General features: G+C 35.6%; 1 protein-coding gene across 13 annotated transcripts in view; it reads left to right on the top strand.

Moving 5' to 3' along the window:
* Positions 1–19,196, top strand: part of ATRX (ATRX chromatin remodeler) — a 307,952-nt gene that overhangs the window by 262,329 nt on the left and 26,427 nt on the right. For all 13 annotated transcript variants that reach the window (XM_053202513.1, XM_053202509.1, XM_053202506.1 and 10 more), the window contains 3 exons: positions 3,349–3,457; positions 15,153–15,330; positions 16,648–16,842. In XM_053202513.1, the coding sequence (XP_053058488.1) occupies positions 3,349–3,457; positions 15,153–15,330; positions 16,648–16,842 (482 nt within the window). The remainder of the gene's footprint in view (positions 1–3,348; positions 3,458–15,152; positions 15,331–16,647; positions 16,843–19,196) is intronic.

The following is a 19,196-nucleotide window of genomic DNA, read 5'->3' as shown; positions in this document are numbered from 1 at the left end:
ATGGTAGATATTTCTCCATCCCCTCACTTTCAATCTGAAGGTGTTCTCATGTCTAAAATGAGTCTCTTGTAGACAGGAATAGTTGGGTCTTGTTTTTTTATCCATTCTGATACCCTATGTCTTTTGGTTGGAGCATTTAGTCCATTTACATTCAGTGATATAATTGAAAGATAGGGGTTTAGAAGTCATTGTGATGTCTATAGGTTTCATGCTTATAGTGACGTCTCTGGTACTTTGTCTCACAGGATCCCCCTTAGGATTTCTTGTAGGGCAAGTTTAGTGGTGATGAATTCCTTCAGTTTTTGTTTGTTTGGGAAGACCTTTATCTCTACTTTTATTCTGTATGACAGACTTGCTGGATAAAGGAGTCTTGGCTGCATATTTTTCTGTTCATTACATCGAAGATTTCCTGCCATTCTTTTCTGGCCTGCCAAGTTTCAGTAGATCCGTCAGTAGTCTTATCATTCTCCCTTTATATGTTAGAGTGTGTTTATCCCTAGCATCTTTCAGAATTTTCTCTTTATCCTTGATTTTTGCCAGTTTCACCAAGATATGTCGTTCAGAAGATCGATTCAAGTTATATCTGAAGGGAGTTCTTTGTGCCTCTTGGATTTCAATGCCTTTTTCCTTCCCCAGATCAGGGAAGTTCTCAGCTATGATTTCTTCAAGTACACCTTCAGCCCCTTTCTCTCTCTCTCTCTCTCTTCCTCCTCTGGATTCCCTATTATGCGGATATTATTGTGTTTCATCGCATCACTTAGGTCCCTAATTTTCCCCTCATATTCCTGGATTTTTTTTATGTCTCTTTTTCTCAGCTTCCTCCTTTTCCATAATTTTATTTTCTAATTCACCCATTCTCTCCTCTGCCTCTTCAGTCGGAGCTATGGTCGCCTCCATTTTATTTTGCACCTCATTTATAGCATTTTTTAGCTCCTCCTGACTGTTTCTTAGTCCCTTGATCTCTGTAGCAATAGATTCTCTGCTGTCCTCTCTACTTTCTTCAAGCCAAGTGATTAATTTTATGACTTTTATTTTAAATTCATTCTCAGTTATATTGCTTAGATTGTTTTTGATCAATTCGTTAGCTGTTGCCACTTCCTGGAGTTTTCTTTTGAGGAGAATTCTTCCGTTTCATCATTGTGGATAGTCCCTGGAGTGGTGTGGAACTGCAGGGCATTTCCCCTGTGTTGTCTTGAATAACTTGTGTTGGTGGGCGGGGCTGCAGTCAGACCCATTGTCTGCCCACTGCTGGGACCACAGTCAGTCTGGTGTGTACCTTATCTTCCCCTCTCTCATGGGCAGGACTCACTATGGGGTGGTGTGGCCCATGTCTGGGCTACTTGCACACTGCCAGGCTTGTGGTGCTGCTTCTATAGGATCTGGCTTATTAGCCGGGGTGGTTCCACAAGGTGCACAGTGGCGGGAGGGGCTGGCTCATCTTGCTTTGCCTTTGTTGCTCCGCTCCAGGATGGGCTCTGCGGCACCAGGAGGGAGGCCGATCCGTTGGAGGAATGGATCCACAGATGCACAGCGTTGGGTGTTTGCGTGGTGAAGCAAGTTCGGTGATGGGAACTGGTTCCCGTTGGGAATTTGGCTGCGTTATGGGCGAGGGAGATGGCACTGGCCAGCGCTTTTCTTCCCCACCGAGCTGAGCTCTGTCTTCAGGGGCTCAACATCTCTCCCTCCCATTGTCCTCTAGCCCTCCCACCCTCTGTGCAGAGCCATTGACTTATAACATTCCAGATGTTAATTTCCAATGGCTGTCAGAACTGACTCCATCTGGCCCCTCCGCTTTGCAAGTCAGACTCAGGGGCTCTGCCTTGCCAGGCGGGCTGCCCCTCCATTGCCCTGGCTCCCTCCCACCAGTCCATGTAGCGCGCACCGCCTCTCCGCCCTTCCTACCCTGTTCATTGGGTCTCTTGTCTGCGCTTGGCTCTGGAGAGTCCGTTCAGCTAGTCTTCTTGCGGTGTTCTGGGTTATTTAGGCAGATGTGGGTGGAATCTAAGTGATCAGCAGGACTCCATGAGCCTAGTCCTCCTATGCCACCATCTTTCAACTCTCCATTTTTAAACACAATGAAACACATTTTCACGTTTTCTGAATTAAATTGCTAGTAAATGGTGAAACTGGTATTTTTAAAAAATGTGTATTTGACTTTGTCACTTTTTAAGTGTTGGATTCCCAGAAGTGCTAGTACAGATTATTCATTTGTATTATCATCAAAAGGTGAATATGTTGAAATAATTTAAAAAATATTAATATCATTTTATGTATGATTAGCATATTAACTTTCATAATTACCCAGTTTAGGTGATCAATTAATGGATATGTGACTCCAGCCTGTTTTTTATCTAATCATCTATTTCAAATTCTCTTTTCCTTAGCTGTGTGTATGCCTTTTTTTCCAATTGAAGGAAATAAAAGCCATAAATAAGTAGACTTTCTTACCCATTTTTAGCAATGAAATTTTAGTTTTTAAATATAAGTAAAGACATGGGTAAGTAAATAAGCATGTTAAAAAGCACCTTTAATACTAAATACTAAATTTAAGTAAAAAGTTCACCGAAAGACCTGAATCTCAGTTTTGTCACCTTTTTTTTTATGTTAAGATTCTAGGATCGGATTCAGGGATAATAGTAGTATTATATTTATAGTTTAGAGAATTGTAATGGAAATTAATGTATAATAAAATATAAATGTCATAAGCACTAAACTTGGTATTTTAGTTTTAATGTAAGTCTTGGGTAAATTTTCACCTCACTGTCCAAAAGTTGACATGTCTGATAACTGTTTTACTTATTAAGTCAAAGTCCTTACACACACACACACAGACACCCACACACACACACAATTGTCATGAAATAGGAATATATGCTGATATATGTGGCCAGACCATAGAATAATTTTTGACGCATATTAGGCATTCACTAAATATTTGTTCAGTGATTGAATAAATGCATTCTGTGTCAGGTACCCTTACCAGGATCAGCTTGTTAATAAGGGAGGAAACATGGCCATTTACAAATTCAGTTAAAAGCAAACTTCATGAGCATAATGCAATTTAACCATATTCTTTTGACAGTTTTAAAAGATTGTCATCAAGGAAGTCTTTTAAGAAATTCACATGTAGATGAAATACTTTTTTAAAAGTACCTTTGCTATTCAGTATCTATTGGAAGTAAATCTGTGGTAAATTTATTTGTAATATTGTGAATTACACTTTAATTAAAAAAATTTTTGTGTTGCTATGCATGATAATCAGATTTTAAATGGTGAGCGGGGAATAAAATGTGTTATTACTAGCAGAACAATGTATATCAAATCTCCTTTTTCTTGTTAAATTTCCAGGTGAAGGGAAGTGGCTGCGAAACATTGACTATTACCGTTTAGATGGTTCTACTACTGCACAATCAAGGAAAAAGTGGGCTGAAGAATTTAATGATGAAACTAATGTGAGGTGGGAAACATTTTTCGTTTGTATAGAGAATTAAGAAAAATAATTTTAGGAGTACCTGGGTAGCTCAATTGGTTAAGCGTCCGACTCTTGATCTTGGCTCAGGTCATGTTCTCACAGTTGGTGAGACCGAGCCCCATGTCGGGCTGTGCACTGACGCTGCAGAGACTTATTGTGATTCTCTGTCTCCCTCTCTTCCTCTCCCCTGCTCATGTGCTCTCTCTCTCTCTCTCTCTCAAAATAAATAAATAAACATTAAAAAAATTAAATCTATCTACAGTCACATTCACTCCTTTTAGTGTGTAAGTTTTGACAAATGCAAGATAGAGTCAAGATACAAAATGGTTTCATCACATCTCAAGAAATTCATCTCATATGGCTAACAGAGACATGAAAAGATGCTCAGCATCATTCATCATCAGGGAAATACAAATCAAAACCACAATGAGATACCACCTCATAAGTGTCAGAATATCTAAAATTAACAACTCAGGAAACAACAGGCATTGGAGAGTATGCAGAGGAAGGGGAACACTTCTGCATTGTTGGTGGGAATGCAAGCAGGTGCAGCCACTTTAGAAAACAGTATATAGAGTATAAAACAGTATAGGCACCCCTCTTTTTTCTGGTTTCTTATTCTACCCTTCCTGTGGGTTACTTTTTACCATTTGTGAAATTGTATTTTTATTCATCTATGGTATTTTTTGATGTATCTTTTTATAACTTTCATAGTGGTTGCTCTAAGTATTACATTACATGGACATAGTTTATCATAGTCAACTAATGTCATCATTTTACCATGTTAACTAAGTGTAGAAACCTATGCCCTTATGTCCCTTTCTCTTCCCCATTTATAATATAATTGTTTTAACTGTTTTTCTCTACATAAATGGATTACCACATTAATAATTTTTCTTCAATAATTAACTATAACTTAGAAAAATTGGAAGGAAAATTATTTTATTTACTCATATTTTTTGTTTTTTAATTGTTGTTTCTTCCTTCCTAATGTGTCAGTATTTTTTCTTTTATCATTTCCATTCTTTCTAGAGAAATTCCTTTAGTCATCCTTTCAGAGCAGGTCTGCTGGCAATAAATTTCCCGAGTACCTTCAGAAGAGAATTTCTTGATTTCCTCTTCATTTTTGAAGAGTGTTTTAGCTGGGTATAGGATTCTGGGTTGGCATTTCTCTTCTTTCTGCACATGAAAAATATTTTACCACTTCCTTCTGGATTTCATAATTTCTTTCAAAAATACCTGCTGTTTTATGAATTGGGCTTTTTGAATTTCACACAAAAGTGATATCATGCAGTATTTGTCTTTCTCTTACTTATCTCACTTAGCATTATGTGTTCAAGGTACATTCATGTTGGCACATATGGCAAAATGTCCTTTTTTTCTCATGGCTGAATACTATCCCATTGCATATATACCACATCTTTTTTTATCTATTCATCTGTTGCTGGGCCCTTAAGTTGTTTTTGTATCTTGGCTATTGTGGATAGTGCTGCAGTAAACATGGGAGTGCATATATCCCTTTGACATTCTGTTTTCATTTTTTTTGTATATATACCCAGAAGTGGAATTGCTGGATCATATGGTAGATTTATTTTCAAAATTTTGAGGAAACTCCATATTGTTTTTCATAGTGGCTAAACCAATAAGTAAATGTAGACTACAGTATTATATTATAATCATTAAACTTCCTAGGAGATTAGAACTTAATTATTCCAACCAGTAAAAAGAAAATATTTACATGGTAGAGGTGCTAATTGTTGGTACAGTGCCAATCATATTACAGTATATAAGTGTATCAAATTAACATGTATACCTTAATTTTATACAATATTATATGTCAAATATATTTTAATTAAAAAAATCTGTTTTTAAAATCTTTTTTTCTTGTCAGTAAGGTTCTATTTCTTGCTTATTTCAAGATTTTTTTTTATCTTAGTTTCAAAAGTTTGCCAATGATGCTTCTTGGCATGAATTTCTTTGAGTTTGCCCTGTTTGTGGTTCATTCAATTTCTGCATCTGTAGGTTTGTGTTTCTTGCTAAATTTGAGTAATTTTCAGCCGTTATTTCTTCAAATACTATTATAGCCCCTTCTTTTTTTTTCTCTCCTTTTAGTACTCCAGTGATAAGAATGGTAGACAATAATGTTAGAGTCCTATAGGTCCCTCAGTCTCCATTTTGTTTTTCTGTGATTTTTTGTTTATTTGTTTGATTTCTATCTGTTGTTTAGATAGGGTCATTTCTATTGTTCTGTTTTCAAAGTTAATTGAATCTCTGTTCTCTACATTCTACTGTTTAGTTTTTTATTGTATTTTTCAGTTCTAAGATTTCCATTTGGTTCTTCTTTATGTCTTATATTTCTTTACTGAGGCAATTTTTTTTTCATTTGTCTCAGGTGTGTTAATAACTCCTTATTGAAGCATATCTAGAAATGTAACAACTTTTTCCATCCTTGTCAGACAATTCTGATATTTATGTCATCTTAGTGTTGGTGTCTGCTGATTGCGTTTTTTCATTGAAGTTGAGATTTTACTGGTTCTTGTTAGGACAAAGATATAATTTAACTGGATATTTGCTTATTATTTCATGAGACTGTGGATCTAAATTTTCTGTTATAGCAGGCCTCTTTTGACACATGTTCAGATGGAAGATGAGAGTGGGAGTTGAGTCTACCGACTACATTTCTGCCGATACTATCCTGGCTGGGAGGGTTAGGATTGCCTATTTACAACCCCTACCCATGGGCCTCCACTGACACTGCAGGGGTAACTCATTAACTGAGTTGTGGTATAATTCCTGACTCTCTACTATATATCCTTTGATACTACCCTAGTAGAGAGATATAGGGTTTTTCTTGTAACTTCTGGGTGGGGATGGATGTCTGAGTTCCCTTCATGGTCTTTACTGACACGGCTGGGTTGAGAGGAGGACTGTGTTAACTTAGACTTCTCTGACACCAGGAGTCTGAACTCCCCACTCAGCCTTTAGTGACAAGGATGGAGGTGCACCGCATTTTTTTTCTGTACTGCTTGACTGCAATTGAATGATTATTGTTTTAAAGTTTTCTGTCTTTCTAGGGTGCCCCTTTTTTTGGTCCTTTGGCTAAAGAGAGCAGGATTTTCTTGGAGACTTTTTTTTTGGCAGTATCCACTGGCATTTCCTGATTGCTGGGTTCTTTAGCCCCCGTTTTGGGAAGAAATCCTATGGAACTTAGTTCCATGTTGTTCCTTAGCACCCAAGGTCCCTAGCCAGTCTTTCTCCTCTTCCTCACTTTTCAGAAACTTCTTATGATTGTTTTATATGTAATGTCTAGGGTCTTTTGCTTTCCTTATTGTAAGGAATAGAGAAGAGTATGTCTACTCCCATCTTGCCAGAGTGGAAGTCCAAAGATTCAACTTTTTAAAGATTGTTGTATCTGTCATTTGTCAAGCATATGTATGTGTTTCTGTTGTGTATATGCCCAGAAGTGAGATTGCTGAGTAAAAGATGCGTGTACATTCAGCTTTAGCTTATATTACCAAGATGTTTTTCCAAAATGGTTGTACCAGTTTGCACTACGCCCCCCCCCCCCCCCAGTAGCATATAGGCGTTTCAGTTGTTCTCTGTCCTCATCATCACTTGACAATGTCTGTTTTTTTTAAAGCTATTGTGATTGATATGTACTGGTAAGACTTGGTAATCTTAAACTGTATTTCCCTGTTAACTAAATCCGTGGTTTGTAGATTTAAATGTGGAAGCTAAAACAAAAGTTTTAGAAGGAAACAGTAAAGAATATTTTCCTGATACTGCATTAAGAAAACTTTCATGAAAAGGACCCACAAAGTACTAACCATAAAAGGAAATATTGTTGAGTTGAGCTTCATTAAAATTAAGAATTTTTAGTCATCAAAGGAATTTCATGTTAAAAATGAAAAGGCAGGCCACAAAATAGAAGCTATTTTCTCATTTTTAAAGATACTATGGAAAATCACAAAGAAGACAATAAATGCTATTGTTTATAATTTAGTAACCCAGATATAACCATGGGTAGAGTTTCTATGCTTATACAAACATATACTTTTGATTTTGTGTTTGTTACCATTTTTTTTACTAAAAGACAATTAACATTACAGTGCTTATGTTAGTTTCAGGTGCAGAATATGATTAAACAATTGTATATATTACTCAGTTCTCATCAAGATAAGCATACTCTTGATCCCCTTTATCTAATTTACCCCTACTCCCCCCCACCTCCCCTCTGGCAACCACCAGTTTGTTCTCTATATTGAAGAGTCTGGTTTCTTTGTTCATTTTTTTTCTTAAATTCCACATATGAGTGAAAGCATATGGTATTTGTCTTTGTCTGACCTCACTTAGGATTAAACTCTCAAGGTCCATCCATGTTGTCTCAAGTGGTACAGTCTTGTTCTTTTTTAAAGCTGAGTAATATTCCATACCACATCTTTATCCATCCATTTCTTTATCAGTATAGACTTGGGTTGCTTCCATATCTTGGCTATTGTAAATAATGCTGCAGTAAATAAACTTAGGGGTGAATATATCTTTTTGCAATAATGTTTTCTTTTTCTTTTCTTTTTTTCTTTTTTTTTTTTTTTTGGTAAATACCCAGTAGTAGAATTATTGCATCATATGTTAATTCTATTTTTAATTTTTTGAGGAGCCTCCATACGTTTTCCACAGTGTCAGTACCAATTTGTATTCCTACCAGTAATGCACAAGGGTTCTTTTTTTCTCTACATCCTAACACTTGTTATTTCTTGTGTTTTTGATTTTAGCCATTCTGACAGGTGTGAGATCTCCTTGTGGAGATTTGCATTTCCCTGATGGTTAGTGATGTTGAACATCTTTTTATGTTTGTTGGCCATCTGTATGTCTTCTTTGGAAAAATGTCCACTCAGGTCCTCTGCCCATTTTTAATAGAATTATTTGGAGGTTTTTGGTGTTGCTTTGTAGAAGTTCTTTATATAGTTTGGATATTTACCCCTTGTTGGATATGCCATTTGCAAATATCTAGGAGAAGCTACTCTTAATACATAGATCCAGAAAGGACTCTTACCCAGAATATGCAAAGAATTAATAAAAATTAGTGGGATAGAAGCACCTGGGTGGCCCAGTTGGTTAAGTGTCTGACTTCAGATCAGGTCATGATCTCGCAGTTTGTGAGTTTGAGCCCTGCATCAGGCTCTGTGCTGACAGTTCAGAGCCTGGAACTTGCTTCGGATTCTATGTCTCCCCTCTTTCTGCCCCTCCCATGCTCATGCTCTGTCTCTCTCTGTCTTTCAGTAATAAATAAACATTAAAAATTTTTTAAACAAAATTAGTAGGATAAACCAGCCAATGCCAAAGGAAAGAACTTCAAAAGGACTTTACAAAAGACAGTATTCATATGGCCAGTAAACATACAAAAAATGCTCATCTTTAGTAATCATCAGAGAAATGCAAGTTAAAAGCATTTTTGAGGAAGATACAAAAGTGTTTCAGTGAAGGGAGGATGGTCTCTTCAACAAATGGTATTGAAACAATTGCATATTCACAGGCTGAAACAAACCTTGACCTAAGCCTCACCCCTATTCAAAAATCAAGCTAAAATGGTTCATAAATTTAAATGTGAAACATTATACTTGTATAAGAAAGCATAGAATAAAATCTTCAAGGGGTGCCTGGGTAGCTCAGTTGGTTAAGTGCCTGAATCTTGATTTTAGCTCAGGTCATGATCTCATGGTTCATGGGATCAAGCCCTGCATCTGGCTCTGTGCTGACAGCATGGAGCCTGCTTGGGTTCTCTCTACCCCTCTGTCTCTGCCCCTCCCCTACATTCGTTGTTATTCATTTTCTCTCTCTCTCTCAAAAATGAATAAATAAACATTGGGAAAAAGATATTCAGGAACTAAGTTTAAGCAGATAGTTTTTCAGTCATGACACCAAAGGGATATAATCCATTGAAGATAAAAAGTCAATAATTGGATAGTTAAAAACTTTAGGGATGCCTAGATTGCTCCATCGGATAAACATTAAACTTGGTTTTGGCTCAGGTCATGATCTTGCAGTTTTGTGGGTTTGAGACCTGCCTTGGGCTCTGTACTGCCAGTGAAGAGCTTGCTTGGGATTCTCTCTCTCTCCCTCCCTCTCTACCCCTCCCCTACTTGTACTGTCTCTGTCTCTCAAATAAATAAACTTAAAAAAATTATAAAAACAATGTGGATGGAACTAGAGTATACTATGTTAAGCGAAATTAGTAAAAGACCAATATATAACTTCACTCATATGTGGAATTTAAGATACAAAGCAGATGAACATAAGGGAAGCAAAAATAATATAAAAACAAGGAGGGGTACAAAACATGAGACTCTTAAATACAGAGAACAAACTAAGGGTTGCTGGAGGGGTTATGGGCGGGGGAATGGGCTTAATGGACAAGGGGCATTAAGGAAGACACTTGTTGGGGTGCACTGGGTGTTGTAGGGGATGAATCACTGGATTCTACTGAAATCATTATTGCACTATATGCTAACTTGGATGTAAATTAAAAATAAATTTTAAAACAGTTATAAAAAAGTAAAATAAATAAAAACTTTGTTTGTGAATGACCCTGTTAAGAAAAGACAGATCACAGACTTGAAGAAAATATTTGCAAATAGCATTTTTTAGTAAGGGCTCGTACTCAGAATATGTAAAGAATCCTTTAAATGTAATAGCGAAAAAACAAACATTTTTCAGTTAGAAAACGGGCCAAGGACTTAAACTGACATTCATTTAAGAGGATCAATGCAGCATGGCAAATAAGCACTTGAAAATACATTCATCACTAGCCAATAGGGAAATGTAAACTGAAACTACAACAGGATATCACTTCATATCAGAATGGCTAAAATAAAAAATGGTGACACTGTAAAAGGCTGATTAGGATGCTGAGACCTAGATCTCTCCCACAATGTTGATGAGAATGTAAAATGACACAGCCATTCTTCCTTGAAGACAACTTGGGGGGGGGGTGCCTGGGTGGCTTAAGTCAGTTAAGTGACCAGACTCCCGATTTTGGCTCAGGTCATGATCTCACAGGTTCTGGGGTTTGAGCCCCGCATCCAGCTCTGCACACACAGAGCAGAGCCTGCTTGGAATTCTCTCTCTCCCTCTTTCTGCCTTTTCCCTGCTTGCTCACCCTCTCTTTCTCTCAAAATAAATCTAAAAATTTTTTAAAAAATAAAAGGAAAACAACTTAGTAGTTGTTTTAAAAAATTAAACAATTAAACATATTCTTACTATACAATCCTGCAATCACTTTTAAAAATTTATGCCAGAGAAATGAAGACTTGTTTTCACATAGAAACCTATACACAAGTGTTCATAGCAACTTTATTTGTAACAGTCAAAAACTGGAAGCATCCCAAGTGTCTTATAACATTTGAATGGATAAATTATGTTATATCTATATAATGAAATAGTACTCAATAATAAAAAGGAAGGAACTATTGATATTGATCCAAAGAACTTGGATGGATCTCAAGGGCATTATGCTGAATGAAAAATGCTAATTTCAAAAGGTTACATGCTATATGATTCCTTTCATATGGTGTTCTTTTTATTCTTTTTAATATTTGTTTATTTTTTGAGAAAAAGAGGGGGAGGGGTAGAGAGAGGGAGACAGGATCTGAAGCAGGCTCTGCGTTGACAGTAGAGAGCCCGATATGGGGCTCGAACTCACAAACTGCAAGATCATGACCTGAGCCACCCAGGCACACCTCATATGGCATTCTTTATGTAACAAAATTATGGTGGTAGAGAACAGATTAGTGGTTGTCAGGGATTAGGGTTTGTGGGGGAAAAGTATGAATACTAAGGGATAACACAAAAGAGGTTTGTGTTTGTGGTGGTGGAACAGTTCTATATCCTGCTTGTGGAAATGATTGCATGATTCTACATACATGATAAATTTCATAGAGCTGTATACCAAACAAAAAAAGCACATGTAAAAACTGGTGAAATCAAATAGGCTTGCATTCATAGTATTGTACCAACATCAATTTTCTGGTTTTGACAACGTACCATATGTTGGTAAGTTGGTAGGTTACTACCATTGGGGAAAGCTGGATGAAGGGTACATGGAAACTCTATACTACTGTTACAAATTCTTGTGATCCTTAAGCTAATTTTTTTGAAGGTTATTAAAAAAAGGCAATGCCATGAGTTGTCAAGGATCTGGAACAGTTAGAACTCTCAAACTGCTGGTGGGAATGTAAATTGGAACAACGACTTAGTAGAACTATTTGTTCAGCTTTAACAGTGCTGTATACGTACCCTATGACCCAGCAATTCTCTTAGATATATACCTAACAGAAAGGTTTACATGTCTTTACCAAAAAACATATCCAGATGGTTTATAGCAGCATTATTCAAATAATAGTTAATATTTTCATTGTGTTTGTATATTTTAATACTGATGTTTAGTGTTAGGAAAATCTTAAAATATCCTGGTTAGCTTATTTCAGTATGAATTTATATACTCCATACTGAATAATATTAACAATTAAATAATTGTAAATTTTTTTTGATCTTTATTTTTGAGAGAGAGTCAACAAGCAGGGAGGGGCAGAGAGAGAAAGAGACGGAGACACCAAATCCAAAGCAGGCTCCAGGCTCTGAGATGTCTGCACAGAGCCTGACATGGGGCTTGAACCCATGAGTCTTGAGATTAGGACCTGAGCTGAAGTTGGGCGCTTAACCGACTGAGCCACTCAGGCACCCCAGTTGCAAAATAATTCTTAATACTACTTGTTCATTTACTTGACTTTATTTTTCTTTTGGACGCAAAATCAAACAATTTTACATTCCCACTTATATGGTTTCAAAAATCAGAATATTTACCATGTAAATAAATACCTCTATTATTGCAAATTAGACTGCATACAATTGTTTATATGTTTTTTTTGTCTTGTAATTGCACTCCTTTAGTGCAGTGGCTGGACATTTTTTCATTTTTTTGTATTAGCAGTCTAGCTCAGAACTTGGGATGCATAGCAATTTGATAAAGGTGCTTATTTAAGCCCCTTCAACTCTTCATTACTGGGTACATACCAAAGAGTTTTGAAGTTCTCTACAAGGTTTCCTGTTTTGTGTGTGTGTGTGTGTGTGTGTGTGTGTGTGTGTGTTTGTGTGTGTTTAACCTACATAGTTTATGCCATTCTTGTATGCTTGATCCTTTCACTGGTGCTGAATAGATATAAATAATGAGAATAATTTTGGAGCCCTAGTTGCCAATGATCCCTTAAATATGTCCACTAAGTAAAAAAAAAAAAAAAAAAAAAGCACAGTTTGTTCTCTGTAATGAGTATTATAGATAAGTATAAAGAAGGAAGTAATTATCAGGGTGGCTCAGTAGGTTGAGCGTCCAACTTCGGCTCAGGTCATGATCTTGTGGTCTGTGAGTTCAAGCCCCACGTCGGGCTCTGTGCTGACAGCTCAGAGCCTGGAACCTGCTTTAGATTCTGTGTCTCCCTCTCTCTCTGTCCCTCCCCTGCTCATACTCGGTCTCTCTCTCTGTCAAAAATAAATAAACATTAAAAAAAATTAAAAAAAAAAAAAAGAAGGACGTAATTATCACTATTCCATGACCAAAGAGAACTACTGTTAACATTGTATGTATGTATATGTTTTGGTTTCTAGTCCAGTTGAAATTATACTTAATAATGTTCTAGATCTTGCTTTTTTCACATAACATAATAAAGATTTAAAAAAAAAATTTTAATGTTTCATTTATTTTTGAGAGAGAGAGAGAGAGAGACACCACAGTATGAGCTGGGGAGGGGCAGAGAGGGAGACGCAGAATCCAAAGCAGGCTCCAGGCTCTGAACTGTCAGCACAGAGCCCAGTGTGGGGCTCAAACTTGTGAACTACGAGATCCTGACCTGAGCTGAAGTTAGACACTCAGCCGACTGAGCCACCCATGTGCCCCTAACATAATATAGATTTTTATTGGTAATGTAACTCATGGAATAGCCAGAGTGTAATCTAGTCCTCTATGTTGTACATATTTTTTATTTTCAACCTTATGATCTTATAAATAACAGTGTGAATGAATATATTATCTTCCATTTTTGATAACTTCTGTAGCTTGTATTCTTAGACATGTAGTAGCACCAATTCCATATAAAACATGAAGTTAGTACCTGTGTTGACTCTTTCCTGTTTTAAATTTTGAGCTTCTTTGCATTTTAGTTTATAATACTGTATGTAATCAGTATGGCATTTTAGTTACAAATTTCCCTTCATGAAATTATAGAAAGTAGGGCTTGGTATTTAAAGGCATTTTGTGGAGAATTTTGAAAGTTTATTATATTCCAGGGGTTTTCTCACTCTTAATTAGTTTGGCCAACAGTAAATTATATAGTCATCCGATGGAATATTATTTAGCTACCAAGCCTGATGTTTACCGAGAAAGTTGAAGAAATACTCATAATATAAACTATATACACAGATATTATCATGTATGTGTAAAGCCAAAAATATATGTGATTATAAAAAAGAAACCCTAGGAAATATTCCATGATTTGGAATGGAGGTTGTTTCTGGGGAATGGAACTATTTTTTTTCTTTAAATTTGTTTATATTTTCAAAAAATGTCGTATAAAATCTTCCTAAAGTTTGTTTATATCAAAATAATATATTTACAAATTTTAAAAAAGTTTTATAAGGCTTGAGATCAAAATCAGTCCCTTAACCAACCCCTTCTTACACATGATACCTCTCTGCAGGTAACCAGTTTCAACTCTTGGCAATTCTTCTGGTATTTACTTTCATATATCCACATTACAATCTAAGGTGGGAATTTACACACACACACACACACACACACACACACACACACACACACACACTTTTCCTCATTCATTTTCCCAACATATTGTTTTGTAATATTTGCCTAAATGAGTCTGGAAGTATTTGCTTTTTTGTGACTATGTAAATATTCATACATAAACCACTTAAAAAACTGTGATTATTTTTCCCTTTTTAATGCACATATTTATTTTTGTTCAAGTAATTATTTCTTTTTTAACATTTGCTTAGTTTTCTATGAACCTGTCAACTAATTCATTTTCAAATTCTCAGCAATATAAATTCTTGTGTTCCAACACAGAATTTTTTTTAACACATCCTCATATCCTTGGAGCAGTCTGTTTTCTTGATTCTGTTTTAGCTACTGCAGTATTTTGCATCTGTCTAACTTCTCTCCCTGTGTTCATTACACTATATTTATTATAATTGCTTATCACTCATTCCTACTACACTTAGTTCCTTGGACACTGTCCTTCATTTTGATGTACTTAGTGCTTGCTCATAACAGTACCGAACACAATAGGACTTTTGAGTTATATATACATGGATTTTCTACATTTACTCAGACTCTACAAATGCTTTGAATACATAATTTCCATATTTATCTTTAACGTGATTTCCATATTTATCTTTATTCCTATGAGACTATTTGATTTTCTAGCAATAAGATTCATCTTGCATGTATAAATCATCAGCCTGACTCCTTAGACATGTCTTTATTTTTTTCAGTAAGTGAGAAATGAATTCTTTGAACTTCTAATTGTTCAAAAAACTGCCTTAGGATTAAAAAGTCATTTCATAATATCTGTGAAGTGCTTATTACTAAAGCATTTATTCATGTTTTTATTTTCAGAGGACGATTGTTTATCATTTCCACCAAAGCAGGATCTCTTGGAATTAATCTGGTAGCTGCTAATAGAGTGATTATATTTGATGCTTCTTGGAATCCATCTTATGACATTCAGAGTATATTCAGAGTTTATCGCTTTGGACAAACTAAACCTGTGTATGTATATAGGTTCTTAGCTCAGGTAGGTTTGTAATTTATAGTTTCTTTTTCATAGTGAAAGGTTGGGTGAAACATAATATTTTTGGAGTGCCAAACATATATGCATTATGAAGAGGCAAATGAAATTGAGAACATCAATCCTATACTATATATAATGCAGCAGAACTCAATTTTGGCCTCTCATGATTTTCTGTTTTGTAGTTCATCCATGTCTATAATGTCACCTTTCTCAGTTTGAGATGGATTTGCATGGGTAAATTGATTTAGAATTTTCTTGCTTGTTTAGGAAAGTTAAAAATTTATAGTTCTTTTACTTAGCATACATAGAAAAGCAAATAAGTAAATCTAATTTGCTTATAGATGTAAAGGTCAAATAATTATTGTTTTTAGTGGCCACCAGATACTCTCTTAATTTGAAAATATGGGTAAATAGGAAGAAAAAGTTAACTTACAATAATAATGAGTCATTACAAAGAATAATACTTTCTAGGAAAGAATATTAACATTATTTCCTTTATAAACTCAGATATTAAAAAACAGAAACTGAAATTTAAGAAAAATAAGTAAAATTAAAGAAGTACAAGGTAATACAGATTTATGGAATCAAGCAAGTTGCCTTTTAACTGGTACATCTGTTTTGGGAACAGATGCTGTTCTCTCCACCTGCCTCCAAATCTGGGCTTCTGAACCAGAGACTGGGTTTTATTGGTAGATTGATCCTTGCTCATTTGATCTTCTCTAGTACATAATATTATTAATTGGCAGACTACACTATCACCCCTTTCCTATCCTTGAACTAAAAGCTCTTTTACATTCTAGTTTAAAATGCTATATATGTAATAGATGTGGTGTTTTAGTTATTAATTTTCTGTCCTGAAATTATGGAAAGTAAGACTTGATAGAAAGGCAGTGTGTAGTGATTGAGAGCTTATTATATTCCATTGAGAAGGAATTAAGCTACTCTCTTGTATTATTTTATAACCCTCTAAAATCTTATTTCATGTACTTCTTTATTTCTGTGTTCTGTTTACCCTGGTGTTTAACTGCACTTCTACTTCCACCAAGTACAGATATATATAAAGCAAAACATGAATGTGTATTGGTCAGATAATACAGAATGATTATCAATAATGTAGTTTTCTTTTTTGTCAAGGTAAACTACAGTGAACAGATGAAATCTCTCATGAATTAAGCATTATTGCTAATAAAACTTGCTTTATGGCAGTATATTATTATGAAGTTTTGCTCTTTTGTATTAACCAATAATTATATTTCTCCTTGATTAAGTTTCATGTGTACAGAAGTTGCTTATTTGTATATTGTTCCTTCTTTTTACAAGGGAACCATGGAAGATAAGATTTATGATCGTCAAGTAACTAAGCAGTCACTATCTTTTCGAGTTGTTGATCAGCAGCAGGTCGAGCGTCATTTTACCATGAATGAGCTTACTGAACTTTATACTTTTGAGCCAGACTTATTAGATGACCCTAATTCTGAAAAAAAGAAGAAGAGAGATACTCCTATGCTGCCAAAGGTAAACATCTTTAGATTATTAGCTTAAAAAAAAAAAAAAGCCCACCATGGACTAAAGGTATTTTACTACTACTATGAAAGTTAGTCATTTGAATAAGGCTAGATTTCAGAATTTTCCAAAGAGAATAAAATTGTATTTAAATGAGAGGGTGCTTGGTCAGTTCTCTACATAACACCACAAAAAGATCGTGTAATCTGAAATACATATTTAATGCCAAATAAAAAGTTCAGCTCTGTAAAAAAAAAAGTTACGGAGTAGAAACCTTAAAGGAAACAGTATGTTGCTCTTTTAATAATCTCCAGTAGAGGGCATACATAATTTTAATATTTCTATATGAAATTTCTATATGAAATTTAATTTAATTTTCTTTAACATTTATTGCTGTCATATAGCGGTTAAGAATCAGCAAATAAAGGTATATCTTACTTGATATTTTTCACTGTCATAAAGCAAGTAAGACTTTCACACTTGGAAAAGGATACTTAGAGGTAATCTTGCCAAGCCCTCTTATTTTATATAAGTGGAGAAAGCTAGGGTCAGAGATATTCAGTGACTTGTTCATAGTTTCCAGCTATTAAGTGGCAGAATCAGGAGTAGTATCTACATCTGTCTTCCGGTCCATTGTTCTTGGATTTAAAAAAAGACATTATTTAGATCAATATAGAAATGTATTATAATGGTAGATATCATTTTGACCCTTTTGAATGTAAGACAAAGCCATATGTTCTCTGATATAAAGTGATCTAAATATATTTAAACCTATTCTAGTTCATCTAAAAAGCTGTTTTAGGGGGTGTTGTTGGGGGGTTGCTTTTCCTGTTGTCTTGGTTTCAGATTCAAGCACTTAATGTTCCCTGTAGCTGTTAAGAGAATTGGGAAAGCAGCTACCAGGTTATGGTATCACTCTACCAAAGTCACTTTAGTCATTTGTGTATGTGTTACCTCATAAGTATCTTAGCTTTTCATACAGTTGGGCACATTTAATGAAGGCAAAAGATAATAGTAATAAATAACTCTCTAATGCTAACATCAGTGATTTCTCCAGTTAACTTTTAATGTACATGTCAATTCTTAAGTAACATGAACATTAAGCATTTGTAAATTTTTTTAAAATGTCTTTTGTCTTTAAATACTTTGTTGTTCTAATCAGTGAACTACTCTTCCATTTAAAGTTCTCTGGTGGGGTGCCTGAGTGGCTCAGTTGGTTGAGCGTCCAACTCTTGGTTTCGGCTCACGTCGTGATCTCACTGTTTGTGGGTTTGAGTCCCGCATCAGGTTCTGTGCTGACTGCATGGAGCCTGCTTGGGATCCTCTGTCCCTCTCTATCTGCCCCTTGCCCACTTGCTGGCACGCTCTCTCTCTCAAATAAATACACTTTTAAAAAGTCACTGGTAGAACATTTATGAAAGAGTTTTTGTGACAGTGTCCATCAAATCTCTTTGATAATGGCATAAGGCCACATGGGGGTTTGAATCTAACATTTTTTAAGTTAACATTTAAAATACTTCATTAAAGAGTATTATTTCATTTTCATGTTATGAAATATTAAATTGATAGTGATTTGGCTTTCTAAATTATGTTATTATAGAACATCAGTAGAATTCTTAAATAGTCTTTGGAAAATTTTATGCACTCATATTTTTTTGTATATCTTTAAAAACACACAAACACAGGGGCACCTGGGTGGCTCAGTCGGTTACACGTCCAACTTCAGCTCAGGTCATGATCTCATGGTTCGTGAGTTTGAGCCCCATGTCAGGCTCTGTGCTAACAGCTCGGAGCCTGGAACCTGCTTTGGATTCTGTGTCTTCCTCTCTCTCTGCCCCTTTCCCACTCCTTCTCTGTCTCTCAAAAATAAATAAATGTTAAAAGCACAAACACAGGGGCACCTGGGTGGCTTGGTCGGTTAGGCGTCCGACTTCGGCTCAGGTCATGATCTCACGGTCCATGAGTTCGAGCCCCACGTCAGGCTCTGTGCTGACTGCTCAGAGCCTGGAGCCTGTTTCAGATTCTGTGTCTCCCTCTCCCTCTGCCCCTCCCCTGTTCACGCTCTGTCTCTCTCTGTCTCAAAAATAAATAAACGTTAAAAAAAATTTAAAAAAAAAAACACAAACACAAATGGCATCGTACCATATATCCTCTTCTGCAACTTGTTCTTTTCACCTAAGATGTTTCTTGAACATCTTTCTATATTGGTATATATACCTCTACTTTTTAAAAATCAGCTGCATAGTGTTCACTTGCCTTGATTTGTTTAACTCTTGTGTCCCCAACTGCTTTCTTATTAGTTACTTAATTCTGTATGGCAAGAAGTATTCTTTTAAGGACTTGCATGTATGTTTATAATTTTAAAG

Source organism: Acinonyx jubatus, chromosome X (assembly GCF_027475565.1).
Source record: "Acinonyx jubatus isolate Ajub_Pintada_27869175 chromosome X, VMU_Ajub_asm_v1.0, whole genome shotgun sequence".
In the NCBI taxonomy this organism is placed as follows: Eukaryota; Metazoa; Chordata; class Mammalia; order Carnivora; family Felidae; genus Acinonyx; species Acinonyx jubatus.
Note: the sequence above shows the minus strand (reverse complement) of the source record. Positions and strands in the feature narration are given on the sequence as shown.